An 18,341-nucleotide genomic window follows, 5' to 3' on the forward strand; every position below is an offset into this window, starting at 1 on the left:
ATTTTTTTAATTTTTTTTGTAAATATATAATAATTATTATAAATATATAAATAAAAAATTATAACGCATTTTGTAAGTGAAATTATTTTAATTTTTTAAATTAAAATTATTTTAAATTTTAAAATATGAATCAGAATAGAAATATATAATTATTATTATTCATAACTCATAAATTATATCAAAATATATAATTATTATTATTCATTACTCATAAATTATATCAAATTTATGATATATGAATTAATTAATATCATAAAATTAATTTTTGGGATTTTTTTAGATTTTTTTGTTGTTTCGGAGATGCATCTCCGAATTTGTCAAAATCCCAATTTTTGGGATTTTTTCGGAAATGCACTTCCAAAGTCTGAAAAAATTTTGAAAAAAAAAAATATTTCGGAAATGCATTTCCGAAGCGGGGTAAAATTGGGTTTTCGCAGGGGGTGACCCCATAGGGAGGTGGGTAAAGAAAAATTCAAACATTTTGATGGTCAAAATCACATTGTATCTTTTATTTGTTAGGGTCTTGCTAACCAGTGCCCTCGGGGTAATGAGTAATGGTTAAGTAATCCTAAAAGAGAAAATATTTTATAGAAGTTTTAATATTTCAATTTTTAAAGCATTAAATATGCAGATTACCGAGATAATTTACTATTTTAAAGTCTTGACCATTTCCCTGAGGGCACTGATTAGCATTTCCCTATTTGTTATTATGTCTCTTGCCCTTTCTTATTATTCTACTGATTCTATTCTTTTAAGAAATCTACGATTGTCAATAGAATTTCAATAAATGTCATAATTGAGATTTGAAGAAAAAAGGATTTAAAATGATTGAATGGAGTTTTTTTTTTTTTAATCAAGAAATTATATTAAACGGAGAACAATGGGTTCTCCAACCCGATTACAAAGGAGAGCGGGAAAGCCCGACAAAAAGAAAAATTACACACCAATTATCCTTACGAAAGATAGAAAAGAGGCTCCCTACTAAATTCGTAAAAAGCATAATTGGGATGAGTAATCTTCCCACAAAAAGACCATTTCCAAACCAAGAACTTGATGTTCCAAACGGTGTTGTTAATGCTCCAAGCTTCCTTCCGAAACCGCACACCATTCCTAAGTAACCAAAAAGACCAAATGGTGGCTAACCACACCACGTCCAATTTACTATCTTTAACCTTTCGAAAACGGAAATACAAGTGTCACTCCAAAAAATGCGGCATACACTCATTTTCCAAAGACCCCTCTTTACCAACCCAATAAGCTATCTCATTCCAAATCTTTTTACCCACCAAACAACCAAAAAAGAAATGATCCCTATCCTCCGAAACAAGACCGCACAAAACACATTTAGAATTCTCATGAGAAAAAGACAATCCTCTATGCATCAATCCATCAATCGTAGGTAGTCTATCTAGAAAAAGTCTCCACCCGAAAGCCTTGATTTTGAACGGAACCTCCATTTTCCAAAGAGAGCCAACAACTCCATCATGTCTATTAGGCGGACCAATCGGAATATGAAGATTCAAATAAAAATTATAGCACGATGCTACCGAAAACTCCTTCGATGCCTCTTTGATCCACAAGACCGTGTCCTTGCCGTGATTCCACCCTATAAAAGAATCCACCCGGTTTTTCATCTTAATCACTTCCTCCGCTAAAAAATTACCATCCAACTTTAAACCAAAATCGCCCCAAACCCAAACTCCTTCTTTCCACCCCCCCATGCCCACCACCGAAACACCCTTCAAAAAAGTGTTAAGATACAAATCCGGGAACTCCTCTTTCAAAGGAATCCCTTCCAACCAATTGGATTCCCAAAACGGCGTATGATACCCATTGTGGATAGTAAATTTAACATTTTCCACCATCGGATCCGCAAGAGAATACGTCCGAATCTTAACCAAATCTTTCCACCAAAAAGAAGAAGAAGAAGAAGAAGAAGAAGAAGAAGAAGAATAAACAACAAAAGGAGAGGGAGAGGTGTTACTAACCTTACCATCAACCAACAAAATGGACGATAAATCACCGTAACGAGCTTTCAAGACATCTAGCCAAAGAGAATTACGACCTTGTAATATCCGCCACCTCCACTTGTTTAAGAGAGAAATATTGAACAAAGCGATATCCTTAACACCTAAACCCCCTTTCTCCATGGGAAGCGATAAATCTTTCCACCGCACCCAATGAATCTTTCTTTTCTCCTCCAAACCTCCCCATAGAAACTTGCTTTGCAAACTATTGAATTTTTTCACCACTTTCAACGGCATTTTATAGAAAGACATGGTGAAAATGGAGAGAGAGCTAAGAACCGACTTCAAAAGAGTAATTCTACCTCCAAATTCAAGTAACGATTAGTCCAACCCTCCAATCTAGCCTTCGTCTTGTTCAAAAGAGGATCCCAAGTAGAATCTAACCTAGGATTGTGACCAATGGGAATGCCTAAGAAGATGAACTTGTTTTCCTCAATTTTGCAAGACAAGAAGAAAGACGCCGCTTCCAAGAATTGAAAGTTGGAATTGATACCAATCAATTTACTCTTATTATAATTTATACCAAGACCGGACACAAGTTCAAACGCTCTAAGCACCGCCTTAACCGCCCGAATATGCTTCCAACTACCGTCCCCCACCAATAAAGTATCGTCCGCAAATTGAAGGATATCCACACTACACGAACCTTCGATAACAAAACTTTGAAACTCCCCTATCTCCGTAGATTTTCTCACCAAACCCGAGAGAGCTTCCGCCACCAAAACAAAAAGAAAAGGAGAGAGAGGATCTCCTTGTCTCAACCCTCTATAAACACCAAACTCTTTCGAGGGACTACCGTTCACAATAACCGACATATCGCTCTTAAACACCAATAAATCCATCCACTTCATCCATCTCATACCGAACCCCATCGCTTTGAACATAAATTTCAAGAAGGACCAACTCACCTTATCGTACGCCTTTTCGAAGTCAACTTTGAAAAGAGAACAATTGTTTCCCGTCTTCCTAGCATAATCAACCACCTCGTTCGCAACTATTAGCCCATCAAGAAATTGTCTCCCGGGGACAAAAGCGGTTTGACAAGGAGATATGATAGAGTTTAGCACCTTTTTGAGTCTTCCCGCCAAAAGTTTGGTCGCTACCTTATACATGCATCCCACCAAGCAAATGGGCCTATAGTCATCCAATCCCAAAGGATTATGCTTCTTAGGAATTAAAGTCAAAAAAGATGAAGTAATTACCTTTGATAGGGAACTCCCTCCATAAAAATAATTGAAGAAATTGAAGAAGTCTTCTTTAATAAATTGCCAACATCTTTTAAAGAAAAGAAAGGAGTACCCATCCGGCCCCGGGCTTTTGTCTCCTCCACACTCCCACACCGCCTCTTTAATCTCATTGTGAAGAAAAGGTCTCTCCAACTCGTCCGCCTCTTCCTTGCTTAAAGACTTGAACGGTATGCCCTCCAAATAAGGTCTACTAACCTCCGTTTCAACAAATTTATCCTCGAAGTGATTGAACACCGCCTCCCTTACCTCTTCAACCGATTCCGCCACTCCTTCCGAATGGAGGATCGGACCTAAATGATTGTTCCGTCTTCTTTGTTTCATCACCTTATGAAAGAAACCGCTATTGGAGTCTCCTTCCTTAATCCAACTCAATCTAGATTTTTGCAATAACAAGTTCTCTTTTATCCTTAAATTCCTCCAAAACTTGCTACTAGCTTCCTTTCTAAACTCCATAGTGCTATCGAAGTTAATAAAATCATCGGAAGCAAGTTTGTCATCGGCCAAGTTCATCATGCACACTCCATCCTCCATTTCCAAGTTAATTCTACCAAACACTTCCTTGTTCCACAATCTTAACTTATCTTTAAGAAGCCTAAGTTTTTCTTTTAATACATAATCACCTCTTCCTTCCACTCTCATACTTTTCCACTCGTTCTCCACAAAAGGAATAAAGGAATCAAAACTAAACCATTCGTTGTTGAATTTAAATGGTTTTGGTCCCCAATTCCGATGATCCTTCAAAATCCAAATCGGACAATGATCCGAAATATCCCTATCACCAATGAATTGCCCCGTTACTTCCCATCTAGACACCACTTCATTAGAAACTATAAAGCGGTCGATTCTACTCATTGCCTTCCCGTCCCCGCTATACCAAGAGAATTTTTTTCCTTTGCAAGGAATGTCCACCAAATCACTTTTATTAATAAACTCCGAAAAAAGTTCCACTTCTCTTTTATTCACCTTCACCGCTCGCCCCTTCCTTTCTCTAGAGTTTTTAATCGCATTAAAATCCCCTCCCATGATCCATTCCCCATCCTTGAATGTCTCCTTCAACTCGAGCAACTTCTTCCATAACTCAACTTTTTTGGTCAACAAACATGGCGAATAAACATTAAGCACATAATAATAGTTATTATCCCAACGAGCTTTAATTCCCAAATAGCCCTCTCCTTTAAAGCTATTGACAACCTCCACTTTGTCGTTCCATAAAATGAGAAGACCTCCCGACCTACCTAATGAATTAGAATAGGAAAATCCCACCTCCGGAGAATACCAAAAAGATTTGGCCAAGTTACTATCCATATTAACAACATTAGTTTCTTGAATTAAAAACAAGTCCGCATTACCTTTTTTAATCAACGAACTAATCCTCCTTCTTTTAAGAGCATTCACTCCCCCCTAATGTTCATAGATCCTACAATCATTGGACACAATTCTTAATCTCCTTCCTTACTTCCCCTTTATTAGCTCCCCCTAACTCCAAAGTTTCGATCCTCTCTATAAGATTATTCCTTCCCTCCGCATTCACCACCCCAAGCGCTACTATAGCCGAACATAGTTTCCCCCCAATATCCACTTCCATTAGTCTCCATTGTCTTCCATTGCTTCTACAAATATCCGATTCATCTTTATGATCGCCATAATACATCGAATAAGAACCACTATTAAATCTGTTGTTAACCTCCAATGAATTACACACAGCACGATTTATGGTGGGGCTCAAAACTGGACCCTTCGTGCCTGGAGCAGAACTCGCGAAAACCTGGTCATTGGTGAGTTTTTTTCTTCCTTTAATTCTTCCTGGCATGCCATTTAACGATTTTAGTCTCAATTTCTTTCTAAATTTCACCCCAGTTAATGACTCAGCCAGTGAAAGAGAGCATCCAACCTTGCTGGGCAATTCGTCTGAGGCAGAATCACCGAGCTTGCTGGGAACTGCGGTGTCAGTTCCAGAACAAACAGAGGCGGGAGCAGACAGAAACGGGCCTGGAACTGAACCAGTAGCAGCAGCAGCGGAAACAGAGTTGTATTGATGCAGAACTGCCTTATCCTTCGCATGTCCGAACAGAACACTAGTGTTCCGAACCTTCAGCAAGGCATTATCGAACTCCCCAGGTTCTCTGCCTCCTGAATTCCTAGCCCCGTGATCTACAACGACGTTCTGCGGCAAAGGAATCTTGGCAGCCTCAGAATTCACGGGGGAATAATTCCTAATTATGTCCTCCCTAACCAAGTTCTCCGAGAATTGTTCAATGCTATCCACCGAGTTATCAGTCATACGATCGAAATTCCTAAGGCTAATGTCATCATTCCACAGTTCATTCGAATCTGAAGAAAGCTCGGCAGAAGAAGGTTTTTTGGGAATACCTGAAGAGTTAGACGAAACACCCCAATGGTCCTCCACTATCGCCAAGCAGAATTTCTTCCCATCGATGATAACGCTGACAGCATTAGGTGTGCGAAACGATAATTGCACCTTGACCAAAATCCTGGCTACGTCGAAAGCGCAACCCTTAGCCGTTCTCTCGTCTAAACACACGAAAGAGCCCCACGACTCAGCCAAGGCCACGAAAAAATCTGATTGCCAAGCATGAACCGGTAAACCGTAGATTCTCAGCCACACCTCCCTGAATTCCTCAATCAAACCCGCCTCCCACTTCCTAACGTCACTGAACCAACTCCGCCACCAATCCTGTCCCTCCCCTATTAAATCCAGAATAAAGCCTTCTTCCGATTCCTCGAGAAGGCAAGTATTGCCTCCCATTGGCGTTGCTTTTATGGCAAACACCCCTTCCATCTCCATATAGGATTGAATGTTGTATGCCGTTCCCGGAATAGCCACTCTCCCTACAAAAGCTTTTTCAAACCTTCTCCTGTGCAATTCCGAAGAATTGAAGCAAACTTCCCTATCCGCACCAGACCCGACTTTAGAGTTCGTGTGATCTTGCATGGCTGCGTCCTTCGTAGAGACTCCCTCGACAACATTGGCGAATGAACGATTGAGTGGTACTCCAACACCAAAACAATTGCCAAACTTGTTAACGAAAGGCTGCTGTGTGTCAACTCTGTTAAATTGAGAATGTCTTACCGAGTGTCGCACAAAACCTCCTTGATTCCTCTCAAAACGAGGGAGATTAACGTGAATTTTCTTGTCCCCAATCACCACATTATCCATTCTCACCGCGAGTAACCGACCGTCTTCAACATCCACAACTCTGGCAAACCCGAACCGTTTGCCCAATTTGTTCCTTCTAGGAGAAATCGCCACCTCCACGACATTCCCAATACAACCAAAGAGATCAAACAAGTCTTTCGCACAAGAGACGTCTGGGAATTCAGAAACATAAAACGAAGTCACCGCCTTAGAAGAGTTTGGCCGGTTACGATTCCATCCACCCAATGGAAATACATCCCATCTGGACGAATCCCCCCCAGCCCGTCGAACGCGCGAAACCTTCACCCATCCATTCTCTTGCTGAGCAAATCTACGGTCCCTCATCAAACAAGTAATCTGATAGAACGAAGCAAGCAAACCCAGAAAAATCCCAGAAGGAAAATGTCACTGCGAAAAATCCAAAAAGGAACCAACAAAAGCGAAACAAAGCAGACCAACTAATAAACAGCAAACGAGCGATGGGGAAAACCGTGCAGAGCGCTACAAACGGCCGACCCAAAAAGCCCTAAAAATGATATCGAACAGTACCTTCTCAACAAGGTCCCTGAGCCCTAAAGCCAGGAATTTAAACCGAAGATGAGAGAGTACAAGATACCTTTCTAGGCGCCTTCGAGATCCACCGAAAACACAGAAACGCGAGCACGGCGGTTCGCCGGACGGCTACCGGAAAACCCCCTCAAGAAGACGCGCCATCGCCTTTTGAAAATAGCTGAAGTAATCTATATTGACATGATTGAATGGAGTTAAGATGAAGTTTTTGGATGGAAAATTGAGTTTTAATTAAAAACGAGTTTGAGGAAATTTTGGTTTTAAAATTGGTCCAATAAAAAACAGGTATTTTTACTATAAACTGGTATTGAACCAAGTCGATTCAAATATAAGCCGATTTAAACAAAATAAACAGGTTTCATTAAAGTGATTTTAAAAACCAAACTAAACTATTTATTTGGTTCAATTTTGTTTGGTTTAAGAACCATGCACACCCCTACCCTTACCCTTATCAAGTCAGGGTGGAATTTTGTTTATTTTGAGAGAATATACAATTAATAAATCTACCAAATATATACAAGTAATAAATCAACACAAATAATTAATCAACATATTACAATTAATAAATCAACACAATATATACAAAGTACATTAAGTAAAATTACAAAAACGATCTATTCAAATTGAGTATCATCATACTCTTCGTCGTCTTCATTTGATCTGATATTGTCCTCGGATCCAAACTCTCCCTGCTCTTCATTCATATTATCTTTTACCAATAATATTTACTCATCAACTTCCTGACCCCCAACCATTGTATCGCACAAACTTGTAATTTTTTCAACTTCAATCACACCATTAATTTGAGAAATCTCATCATCTCGGTAAGAAACATCTTCCACTAGATCGTCAGTTTTAATATGACCCAATGGTTTTGTTTTGATTACAACTCACCATCCCTGTTTACGTGGCTGAATTGAAGGATAAGGAACATAATAAACTTGCCTAACAATATCTGACATTATGAGAAGGTCATACTCTTTGTACCTTCAGTCCATTTGAATCTAACAATGTTAAATTTCTTATCTATTTTTGTATCTCTGTAAGATGGATCGTACCAATCACGATAAAACAAGACAACTTTATTTTTCGAGTTCAGGTAATTGTATACCAACTCGTAAATATGCGTAACAACGCCATAGAAGTCGTCTTCACCACCATGTGTAACTCCTTTTACGAATACACCATTGTTTATTTTTTTCCTTCTGTCCATGTATGAATGTGAAATTTAAATTTGTTCACAAAGTGTGTGTGTGTCATTCATTTGTGCTTTGAATAGGACCTTTAGACAAGTTTCTCAAATGGAGTATTCCTTGAGTCGGTGCAACAATGCATGACAATTAGGGTTGTGCAAATCCAAACCAATCAAAATAAAAACTGCAAACAAATCCAAAAAAACGAAAATAGCAAAAACTTGAATCTTAATGGTTGCATTTGGATGTCACTTTGCACAAATTGCTCGGATCGAATCGAATTTCGGATTACTTTTTCAAAAAGATGTCCTTGATGGGGTTGAAGAAAAAGAACAATTAACCCTAATTTGTAGGTTGAAGAAGAAGAACTTCTAGGGATTTCAAAATGTTCTGGAGATTTCAATATGAGATGTCAATATTTATAATGTGTGATCTTACGTGGTTGCCACGTCCTGATGATTAGGACAAAACTTTTAAAAAATTAACAACGTTTAAGAAAAGTGGCGCGAAGAATAAACTTGAAACAATTAATAAAGTTGAGGGACCAAACTAGACGTTTTTAAAAAATGAAGGCAATAATATGAACTCCAACTTTAAGATATGGGACGGAAAAAAAAAAATATATATATATATATATATATATATATATATATATATATATATATATATATATATATATATATATATATATATATATATATATATATATATATATATATATATATATATATATATATATATATATATATAGTCGTTCTGACATTTTAGAGGTCTAGGGCAAAAAATATATATATACCCTAATAAAAAAATTGAAAAAGAACATCAGCTATTTAAATTGTAAATAATATCAACAACTTTAAAATTAGTCATTTATCTGTATATTTTATCATAAAGATTTAATAATAAATGAAATGATTTAATAATAAATTTTAAAATATTTTATTTCTAAAATATCAATATTATTTAAAATTCATGTTTCAAAGAATAAAATAAAACTAAAGAAATAATTAAGCGGATAGAATTACACTTAATTTAGAATTGGCCCTTGCTGTAACTCTTTTTTGGCGGCTTGAAATAAAATTAAGAAAAAAATATCCCTTTTGCAACAAAGAAGGGATCGAACCCAGGCCCCAAGGTTGAAAAAAAAAATACTATCGCTGAGCTATGACAATAGTACTAAACGTAAATTCAACTTGCGCCATCTGTATAAATATTTAGTTTTATATTATTTTAAAAAAAAAACCACAAAAATTATGAGGCCCCTATATTTACTCCAAAAATAAGTTATTACAACTTACTCCACAATCCACATCTTGACCATTTATTATTTTCAATCTAATGATTAAAAATAATAAATAATTAAATGTGGAGAGAAAAAACTATTCTTTATATATATATATATATATATATATATATATATATATATATATATATATATATATATATATATATATATATATATATTCGTCCTACAACAAGAAGAACTTGATGAATCAATAAAAAAAAAGCTATAAAAAAATACAACTTACCAAGATCAGTCCTTTTGTATTTTTAGGTGAATTGGATATCTATCTTGGTTCATCTCAGAACATTGGACTCTTAATTCTTTTATATTATACTTTTGGGGAAAGTCCTAAATATTGTGAAGTAGGGATACATTGTTTTAGGCAAAGTATCAATACCGAATACGTACTCGGTATCGGTACGCGTATGTTATACGTATGGTATCTATAGAGTCCATACTTTTTTTTTCATGTTTAATGTGCGCGTTGGTACACGATTGATACACGTACCCATAAAAAACGTAATTTTTTCTTTTGTCTGTAATGTTTTAGACTATTTTAGTGATTCAAATTTAAGTTTTAAATTTAATTATAAAAGGATAAGTTTAAAAACAAATTTTATATAGTCATACACTTTTGTCTACCTGCGCCCGCTACTAAGCAACTTTCTGATTTCAGTATTTCACTTCATGAATTGTTGCCATGTTTTAAATCTAATTTTGTATGTTATTGATCTTGCCTTTTTTTGCAAAGTACTTTTTAATTTTATTGTTTTGTTATCATTTAAACAAGAGATTAATTGATATACACTGTAACTATAAAAAGTTTACACCATTGACGCATCACGACTATTCATAGGCGATATTTTAGATATTATTAAAGAAGAAATCAAACACAAATACAAATTTAACAGTTATGGTTAACTGACAATGTAAAAATTCATTACATCGTGCATATCAATTAAATTCTGAGTAATAAAATTATAATATGTTATTTTTATATTTAAATTTTTAGAAAGTTATAATAACGTATTGGTACCTCAATCATTTTTAAAATGTCAAATTTCGTACACTGTATCGAGTATAGGGTATTGGGTATTATCTGAAACAGTGCAATGCTGCCCAAATGTTTATCATAGTTTTAGATATAATAATGGAAGGAAATATCTCAATACACCCCTTGATACTCTTAGGTATTTAGAGAAATTCCAATTATGCCCCATGATTCAGGCGATGCACATCAGGAAGCACATTTTTTTTTGTCAAAATTTGTTTCTTTTCGGAGCCTTATCTACGGAAGCATTAAAAATATAGTGAACGTTGGAAAAATTCAAATTCATTCATTTCAGGAAATATTTCGTAGATATATCTACGGAACATGTTAAAAACATAATGTTCCGTAGATGTACTTACGGAACATTTTGTTATATTTCAAATCAACGACATTTCACTCCAAAACTCTAATTTTTTAACATCAAAATATAGTACATCAAAATAGTGTAATGTAAAGGCAATAGTATATAGTACAAAAAAAGAATACATCGTATAAACCATCCAAACAATGGCATACATAATCAAAATAAAGTACATTCATCTAATAAAAATACAGACATCAAAATAATCAGCACGATCACAACTGTTTATGTCGGACAACTTTCTCATCCTCTCCTCTGCCACTTGTGCCACCTATGTGTCTAGCACCTCGTCGGCCGGATACTCTGCCTCTATCGGCAAGTGCCCCACCCGTCCTGGCACGATGTCTACGGTACAAAAAGGCCCCATCTTCCACCCTCATGATATCATCCCGTATACGCCCTTGATCAGACACCTCAGGGAAGAAATCACCGTCAATGCATTCCCGCGCCATCTCAAGTTTCTCACTACAACGAGGAAGAACATCCTGTGTGTGGTCCAACTGAGACTGATGAGTCTGCAATATCTCCTGATGAGCTGGTATGCACGGTGATCCCTCTGTAGTGGGAATCATGTAAGGGTGTGACACAGTGAAGTACCAAGTGATATACCCGTCGACGCAACTCCACTCTACCTCTGCTCTGGTCGCCTGAGTCTCGTCCGAAACTATGTGATGCTCAAAGTCTGCAAAGACCTCATCTATCTGTCAACGGGTCATCAAGATAGGAGCGGAGACAGAAGGGTAGCGAGGTATCATCTGACAGTAGCCGAACTGTCGCATGACACGCTCCAAAAGATAACGAACAGTTATGGTAGAGCTGCATGCCAACCATCTAGAATATAATGCAACGTCATCCCACTGAACCGTCTCACGGTGAGCAGCGTAGCAGTCGTATCGGGTGTCCTACGCGGTCCAGATAATATATGTAAGGATCCGACACTTGGTTCCCTCTGAGGGAGACGAAGGCACAGAACGTTCTGCAACAATGGCGTCCGTAACTATTCACTTCCTTGGAGAAATCATTTTTGAGTCCCTGATCGTCCGTTTTACACAACTAATAATACCTACATTGTCTCTAAACTATGTTTCTAAAACTATCCAATGATTTCTACACTTAAAATTGTACTTTAACTCTATTACGGGAAATACTCGAAAATAACTCGAAAACTCAAAAACTTATCGATTAAATTGAGTTTTGAACGAGTCGGAATGTGTTGATCGTTGATGTTGATGTTCACTGCCGAACTCGAGAGAAAACAATGAAGTTTGGTGGAAGTTTGATTTTTGAGGTTGAGAGAGTTTGAGTTTGGAAATGAGAAATGTTCAGACAGAATAGGGGAGGAGAATAGTCTGACGCGAGTTTAACATCAAATTCTTCCGTAGATGCATAACTGGAAAGATTTCGTAGATGCACCTACAGAACAAATGAATTTTTGAAAAAAAAATACTTTCGGAGATCGATACATCTACGGAAGTAGGGGCATTGTTGACAACGCACATGGTGGCTAAGAAGTCCAAAAGGAAGAATAAGAGTTTCTCTAATTGCATGCCTAAAACATGTTATTAATTAAATAGAACTCAGAGTATTAGCTTCACTAAAAAGAATTCTGTCTAATCTTTATATATTAATAATATGATTACTCAAATTGGCTATCAATATTCAAACTACTAGTTAAATAGATTTGTCGAAAATAAATAAATTTTTTATTCTTTTTTGGATAACACAAACGGTTTTTAACTAGAAACAACAAGGTGCGATTACTATTGATAGGATGACATTTGTACAAAGGCGAAGTAACTTGTCTCTAACTTTAGACAATGAGAATGAGTTTTCCACAAAAATCTGAACTACGCATTCTAAGGATCATAAGCAATGGAGAGTAGAGACGTTAACGGAAAATTTGAATGGTTAATAAACACTTACCAAATGGTATATAACAACCCAAATCATTATTCCATATCGTAACACATTCTTTCTTTCTTATCTTATTTTCATCTTCTTCTGTCTCTTGCAACAAAATGGAGAGAGCAACATTTTTGTTGTTACTATGTTTCTTGGTTGGTTTAACATCAACCGTAAAGGGTGAAGATCCTTACTTCTATTTCACATGGAATGTCACCTATGGCACAATCTCCCCTGCTGGTGTTCCCCAACAGGCTATTCTCATCAACAACGAGTTCCCAGGTCCCAACATCAACTCAACCAGTAACAATAACCTCGTCATTAACGTTTTCAACAACCTCGACGAGCCTTTACTTTTCACATGGTATTGTTATTATTATTCACATTCTCATTCTCATTTTAGAACAATGTATTAAATATCATCCAATCAATATGTTAACTATGAATGAAATGTTTGCAGGGCTGGAATTCAGCAAAGGAAAAACTCGTGGCAAGATGGTGTAGCAGGAACAAACTGTCCTATTGCAGTAGGAACAAACTACACATACAAATTCCAAGTTAAGGATCAGATAGGTAGCTACTTCTACTATCCAAGCTTGGGCATGCAGAGAGCAGCTGGCGGTATCGGTGGCCTACGTATCAACAGCAGATTACTCATTCCCGTCCCATACGCCGATCCAGAAGACGATTACACCGTCCTCATCGGCGACTGGTACACCAAGAGCCACAGTTCCCTCAGCAAACAACTCGACGCCGGCCGTTCCATCGGAAGACCACAAGCAGTTCTTGTTAACGGCCAAAACGCCAAAGGTGATGGATCTGACAAACCACTCTTCACAATGAAGCCAGGAAAAACCTACAAATATAGAATCTGCAATGTTGGTGTTAAGAACTCCCTCAACTTCAGAATCCAAGGTCACCCTATGTTGCTTGTTGAAATGGAAGGCTCACACACTGTCCAAAACAGTTACGATTCCCTTGATGTTCACGTAGGACAATGCTTTGGTGTTCTTGTCACCGCAGATAAAGCTCCAAAAGACTATTACATGGTTGCTTCAACTCGTTTCACCAAATCTGTTCTCACCGGAAAAGGTATCATTCGCTACACCAACGGTAAAGGTCCTGCCTCACCTGAACTTCCACCAGCTCCAGAGGGCTGGGCTTGGTCTTTGAACCAGTTCCGATCCTTCCGTTGGAACCTCACCGCTAGTGCTGCAAGACCTAACCCACAAGGTTCATACCATTACGGTCAGATCAATATCACCCGAACTATCAAACTCATCAACTCCGTTAGCAGAGACAATGGAAAACTCCGTTATGCAATCAATGGTGTCTCTCATGTTGATACCGAAACCCCTCTAAAACTCGCTGAATACTTCGGTATCGCTGATAAGGTTTTCAAGTATGACACTATTCCTGACATGCCAACAAGCGTTCCAACCAGTGTTAAAATGCAACCAAATGTTCTTAACTTAAAGCATCGTACTTTCATCGAGATCATTTTCGAGAACCCAGAGAAAAGTGTCCAATCTTATAACTTCGGTGGATACGCCTTCTTCGCAGTAGCGTGAGTATAAATAATCTATATTTATGACTTTTTATTATTCTCTAATTCAATCTAATTGTTTATTTATATGTCTACGTGCATGTGTGCGTGTTTGTGCGCGTGTGCATGTTCAGTATCGAGCCAGGGACGTGGACACCAGAGAAAAGGAAGACATATAACTTGCTTGATGCAGTGAGCAGACACACAGTTCAGGTGTATCCAAAATCATGGGCTGCAATAATGTTATCATTCGACAACGTTGGAGTTTGGAATTTGAGGTCGGAGCTAGCTGAGAATCGTTACTTGGGACAACAAATGTACATCAGTGTGATAACACCAGAAAGATCTCTTAGGGATGAGTACAACATGCCAGAGGGCTTCTTGCTCTGTGGACTTGTTAAGGGTCTACCAAAGCCTGCTTCATACATCAACAATTAGGTCTTTTTATGTTATATATATGTAACTAGCTTTCTCCTGTGAGACTCCTCAGCTTGAGCTTGCTGAGGTAGCAACTTTGTACACAGGGTGAAAATGAGAATAATTTAGGGCTTTTGAAGCATTGTTAGATATCAAGTTTGTTGGTCATTTTGGATCAACTGTTTTAGAAATTTTATTACACTTTTGTAATTTTGGGAGGTGTTTTGCTCCTACAATTTTATAACGAGAATTGTACTCTTTCTTTTTATCTATTGTTGATTTTTCATAAATATTCATATAATGGCTTACTTTCTTTTACTATCAAATTTTCAATATGCTATAGTATGTGGTCTCCTAAACAAATAAATCTTTAAGTTTAGAATTTGCTCTACTTAAATAGATTAGTTATTGTATTGTGAATTATTATTGAAAGACATTAAAAATATTTTTTTTACCTAGTATTACAAACTCAAATTTTTAGGAATCTTGCATCAACGTAAACCTTAGTTATCATCATTGCGATATCCTTTATTTTTCTGTCTTAGTTGTAGTTGTTTTTACTCGACTTCTTGCCTTTTGGCACCTTCATTGTGTGGTTGTCGTTCATTTCATCAAGTTAAATTGTTGACACACCATAAATTAATGTTCATATCCGCTAGAAAGCACAATTCACAATAGAAAAAGTTGATGGTCATTCAATAAACAAAGCTTAGTGAAGTCTTTTCTTCCCTTGTGCATTCTTTATGAGGAAATTCCTTCTGCGACTAGAGCTCTTGTTCTTTTGTAGGTAGTAGTGGTGGTCTTTTTTTGATTTGGTATAGTTCGAAAGGTATATCCTTGTTTTCCTTCTCTAGTACTGGGTTCTTAGGCAGCTGATTGGAATGGAGTAAGACTAAAACAATTTGTTTTGTGGTTAACGTCTACTCTAAGAGTGTCCTTGGAGATATGAGAGTTATGTGGGTTGATCTTTGTACGCAGAGCTAATTTTGGAGGTGACATCTGATGTGTCTTAGGAGGTTTCAATTTTGTTTAATCATTTGATGAAAGGGTAGGAGAAGGTGTTTCTTCTAGCTCTTCTGCGAAAGTGGATTGCCTAGACTTCTCTGATTTCATCTCTCATATGAGGTTGTTAAATCTCTCAAGGAGAAAATTCACTTGGTTTCAGTCAAATGATGGGGCTGCTAGTATGCTCGATCGGATCCTGGTGTCAAATGGGTGGTGCATTTGGGTGAGACATCCTAGTGGGCCTTTACTAGGATTGTATTTGATCATTCTCTGATTATTCTTAACTCTTAAGTATTCTAATCAGGTGTGGCATTCTAAGCCTTTTAGATTAAATAATCATTAGTTATCTCATCTAAATTTTTCTGAGTTAGTTTTATCGCTGTTGAGATCCATGACTAAAATATTTTTGTTATGTCTTAGAAATAAAGAGCTCTCAAGAAGGTGTTAAAAGTTTGGGATAAACAAGTGTTTTGTTATCTAGATTCTCATATTGACTCAGTCAAAGAGGTGTTGAAAAATATGGACTCTCTGGATGATATTAGGGTCATTTCTGATGAGGAAATTAAGACTAGACCTGAAGCGATTGTGAATTGTGGTCCTTGTTAAGGAGTAAAGATTCTCAATTGTTCCAAAAGATTTAGAGTTAAGTGTTTTAAGAAAGGTGATTCTAATTCTACTTTCTTTCATACCTCGGTTAAAACCATAAGTAGAATGAATGTTATCTTAGCTCTTAAGATTGGTGAAGATTGGATAGATGGGGTGTCTGAAATTTGGCAAGAGATTGTTAAGTTTTTCTCTTTACAGAACCAAATTAAGATAGGCTTTGTCTTAATGATGTTGCTTTTCGTTCCCTTTCAAAAGATGGTAATCTTTCTTTGACGTCCCTCTTCAAACTCAAGGAGGTAGATTACGATGTGTCTCAATGTGAAGGTAACAAAAGCCCTGACCCAAATGATTTTAATTTCCCATTTGTGAAAAGGTTCTAGAATTTTTGGAGAGAGGACTTGGGAATCATGTTTGATCAGTTTTACTGTTTTGTATCCATGCCTCGTAGTGTTGCACCCTACTTTGTGACTTTGACTCCTAAGATTAAGTTTCCTTTTCGGTTGGGTAATTTTAGGCTTATTTCTATAGTTCGATCCCTTTAAAATTGGTATCTAAAGTGTTGGCGGAAAGACTTTGGCATGCAATGGAAAAGTTAATTTCTCCTAATCACTCGACTTTCCTTAAAGTTAGGATGTTGGTAGATGGAGTGGTGATTGTTAATGAAGTAATAGATTTGGCCAAGAAATAGAAGAAAGTTTGTCTTATTTTTAAGATGGACTTTGATAAAATATATGATTCAGTCAGTTGGAGTTTTTGGATTATATGCTTATTAGGTTTGGGTTCAATGAGAAATGGAAATATTGGATGAGAGCATGTGTGTTTTATGAGAATCTTGTGGTGCTAGTTAATGGGTGTCCAACTCAAGAGATTAGAATTTGGAGGGGTTTAAATCAAGGTGACCTCTTAGCTTCTTTCCTTTTTATCCTTTTCGATGAAGGCCTTAGTTGTGTGGGGTCTAAGGTGGTTGAACTTGGTCTTTACTGTAGGGTTAGAGTGGGAACATTTGATTTGGTGGTCACTCGTATTCAATATGAAAATGATACCCTCTTATTGGAAGATCCTACTAGATAACCTATGGAACATTAAGGTGATTTTGAGAGGGTTTGAGTTTGATTCGGGTCTTCAGGTTAATTTCTTCATGAGCGGTCTTGTTGGGGGTTAATGTAGACCCTGTATTATTTGCCGCTACGAGTAAATTCCTCTATTGTAGGATTGAATCCCTCCCGTTTGAGTACCTAGTCCTTCATGTGAGGGCTAACCATATGATAGAGTTTACTTATGATTATCTACAAGATAGGCCTCCTTCTAGAGAAAGCGTATTCTAAGGGGTAATTGCTTATTTTATCAGGATTTTTGTCCTTTGTGTGTGGGTTTTTGTAGAGTTGGTCTCCCATCTCTTTGTAATTTGTGAATTAGCATTGTTAGTGTCGTATAGGATGTTTCATTGGTTAGGTTTGAAGGTGGTTACTCCTAGTGACCATAAACGTTTATTTGAGTTTTTTCTATTTCTAGGTGGTATGGCTAAGTCAAGTGAAGGTTTATCTATGAGCTAGCATGTGGTTGTTTGGTCTATTTGGTTGTTTGGTCTTAAAAATAGTGAAAGAAGTAGATCAAAGTGTTTTTTTTTTTTTTGCTTGAAAATGATTTATCGGTAAACGAGAGGTGGTCTCATGCATTTTCTCTGGTTAGCTTCAGAACCCTATTATCTTTATAAACCAACCGCGGATCAAGAATTTGTCTTGATTCTGAGGTTGATAGTGATGTTTGGTGTTTGGTTATCTACTCTTATATGTTGATGGTGGTCCTAGTAGTCTAAGATAGAGTCTGAATCTTATGGTGAGATCTCTAGTTACTTGAGTGTCTTATTTGTGTCTTCCTTCAGTTTTTTTTTTTCTTTCTGGTTTTCCTTTTGGCATGTATGCATATTGTTTCTTCTATTGATGTGACTTGTTTAGCTCTCCTTGTGCTATCAAT

General features: G+C 36.9%; 1 protein-coding gene across 1 annotated transcript; it reads left to right on the top strand.

Moving 5' to 3' along the window:
* Positions 1–12,868: 12,868 nt before the first annotated feature.
* LOC131607341 (L-ascorbate oxidase homolog) lies at positions 12,869–15,074 on the top strand. The gene is made up of 3 exons (XM_058879356.1): positions 12,869–13,157; positions 13,254–14,360; positions 14,474–15,074. Exons 1-3 carry the CDS (start codon positions 12,910–12,912, stop codon positions 14,775–14,777), a joined length of 1,659 nt encoding a protein of 552 aa, XP_058735339.1. The 5' UTR covers positions 12,869–12,909; the 3' UTR covers positions 14,778–15,074.
* The last annotated feature ends 3,267 nt before the right edge of the window (positions 15,075–18,341 follow it).

This window comes from Vicia villosa, linkage group LG5, assembly GCF_029867415.1.
Source record: "Vicia villosa cultivar HV-30 ecotype Madison, WI linkage group LG5, Vvil1.0, whole genome shotgun sequence".
Taxonomy (NCBI): domain Eukaryota; kingdom Viridiplantae; phylum Streptophyta; class Magnoliopsida; order Fabales; family Fabaceae; genus Vicia; species Vicia villosa.

What these genes read in the sequence shown, in the direction of transcription:
- LOC131607341 (XM_058879356.1), top strand. Translation starts at nt 12,910, where the DNA reads ATGGAGAGAGCAACATTTTTGTTGTTACTATGTTTCTTGGTTGGTTTA. An exon ending in GAGCCTTTACTTTTCACATG is followed by an intron (nt 13,158 to 13,253) that starts GTATTGTTATTA and finishes AAATGTTTGCAG; the next exon opens with GGCTGGAATTCAGCAAAGGA. An exon ending in TACGCCTTCTTCGCAGTAGC is followed by an intron (nt 14,361 to 14,473) that starts GTGAGTATAAAT and finishes GTGCATGTTCAG; the next exon opens with TATCGAGCCAGGGACGTGGA.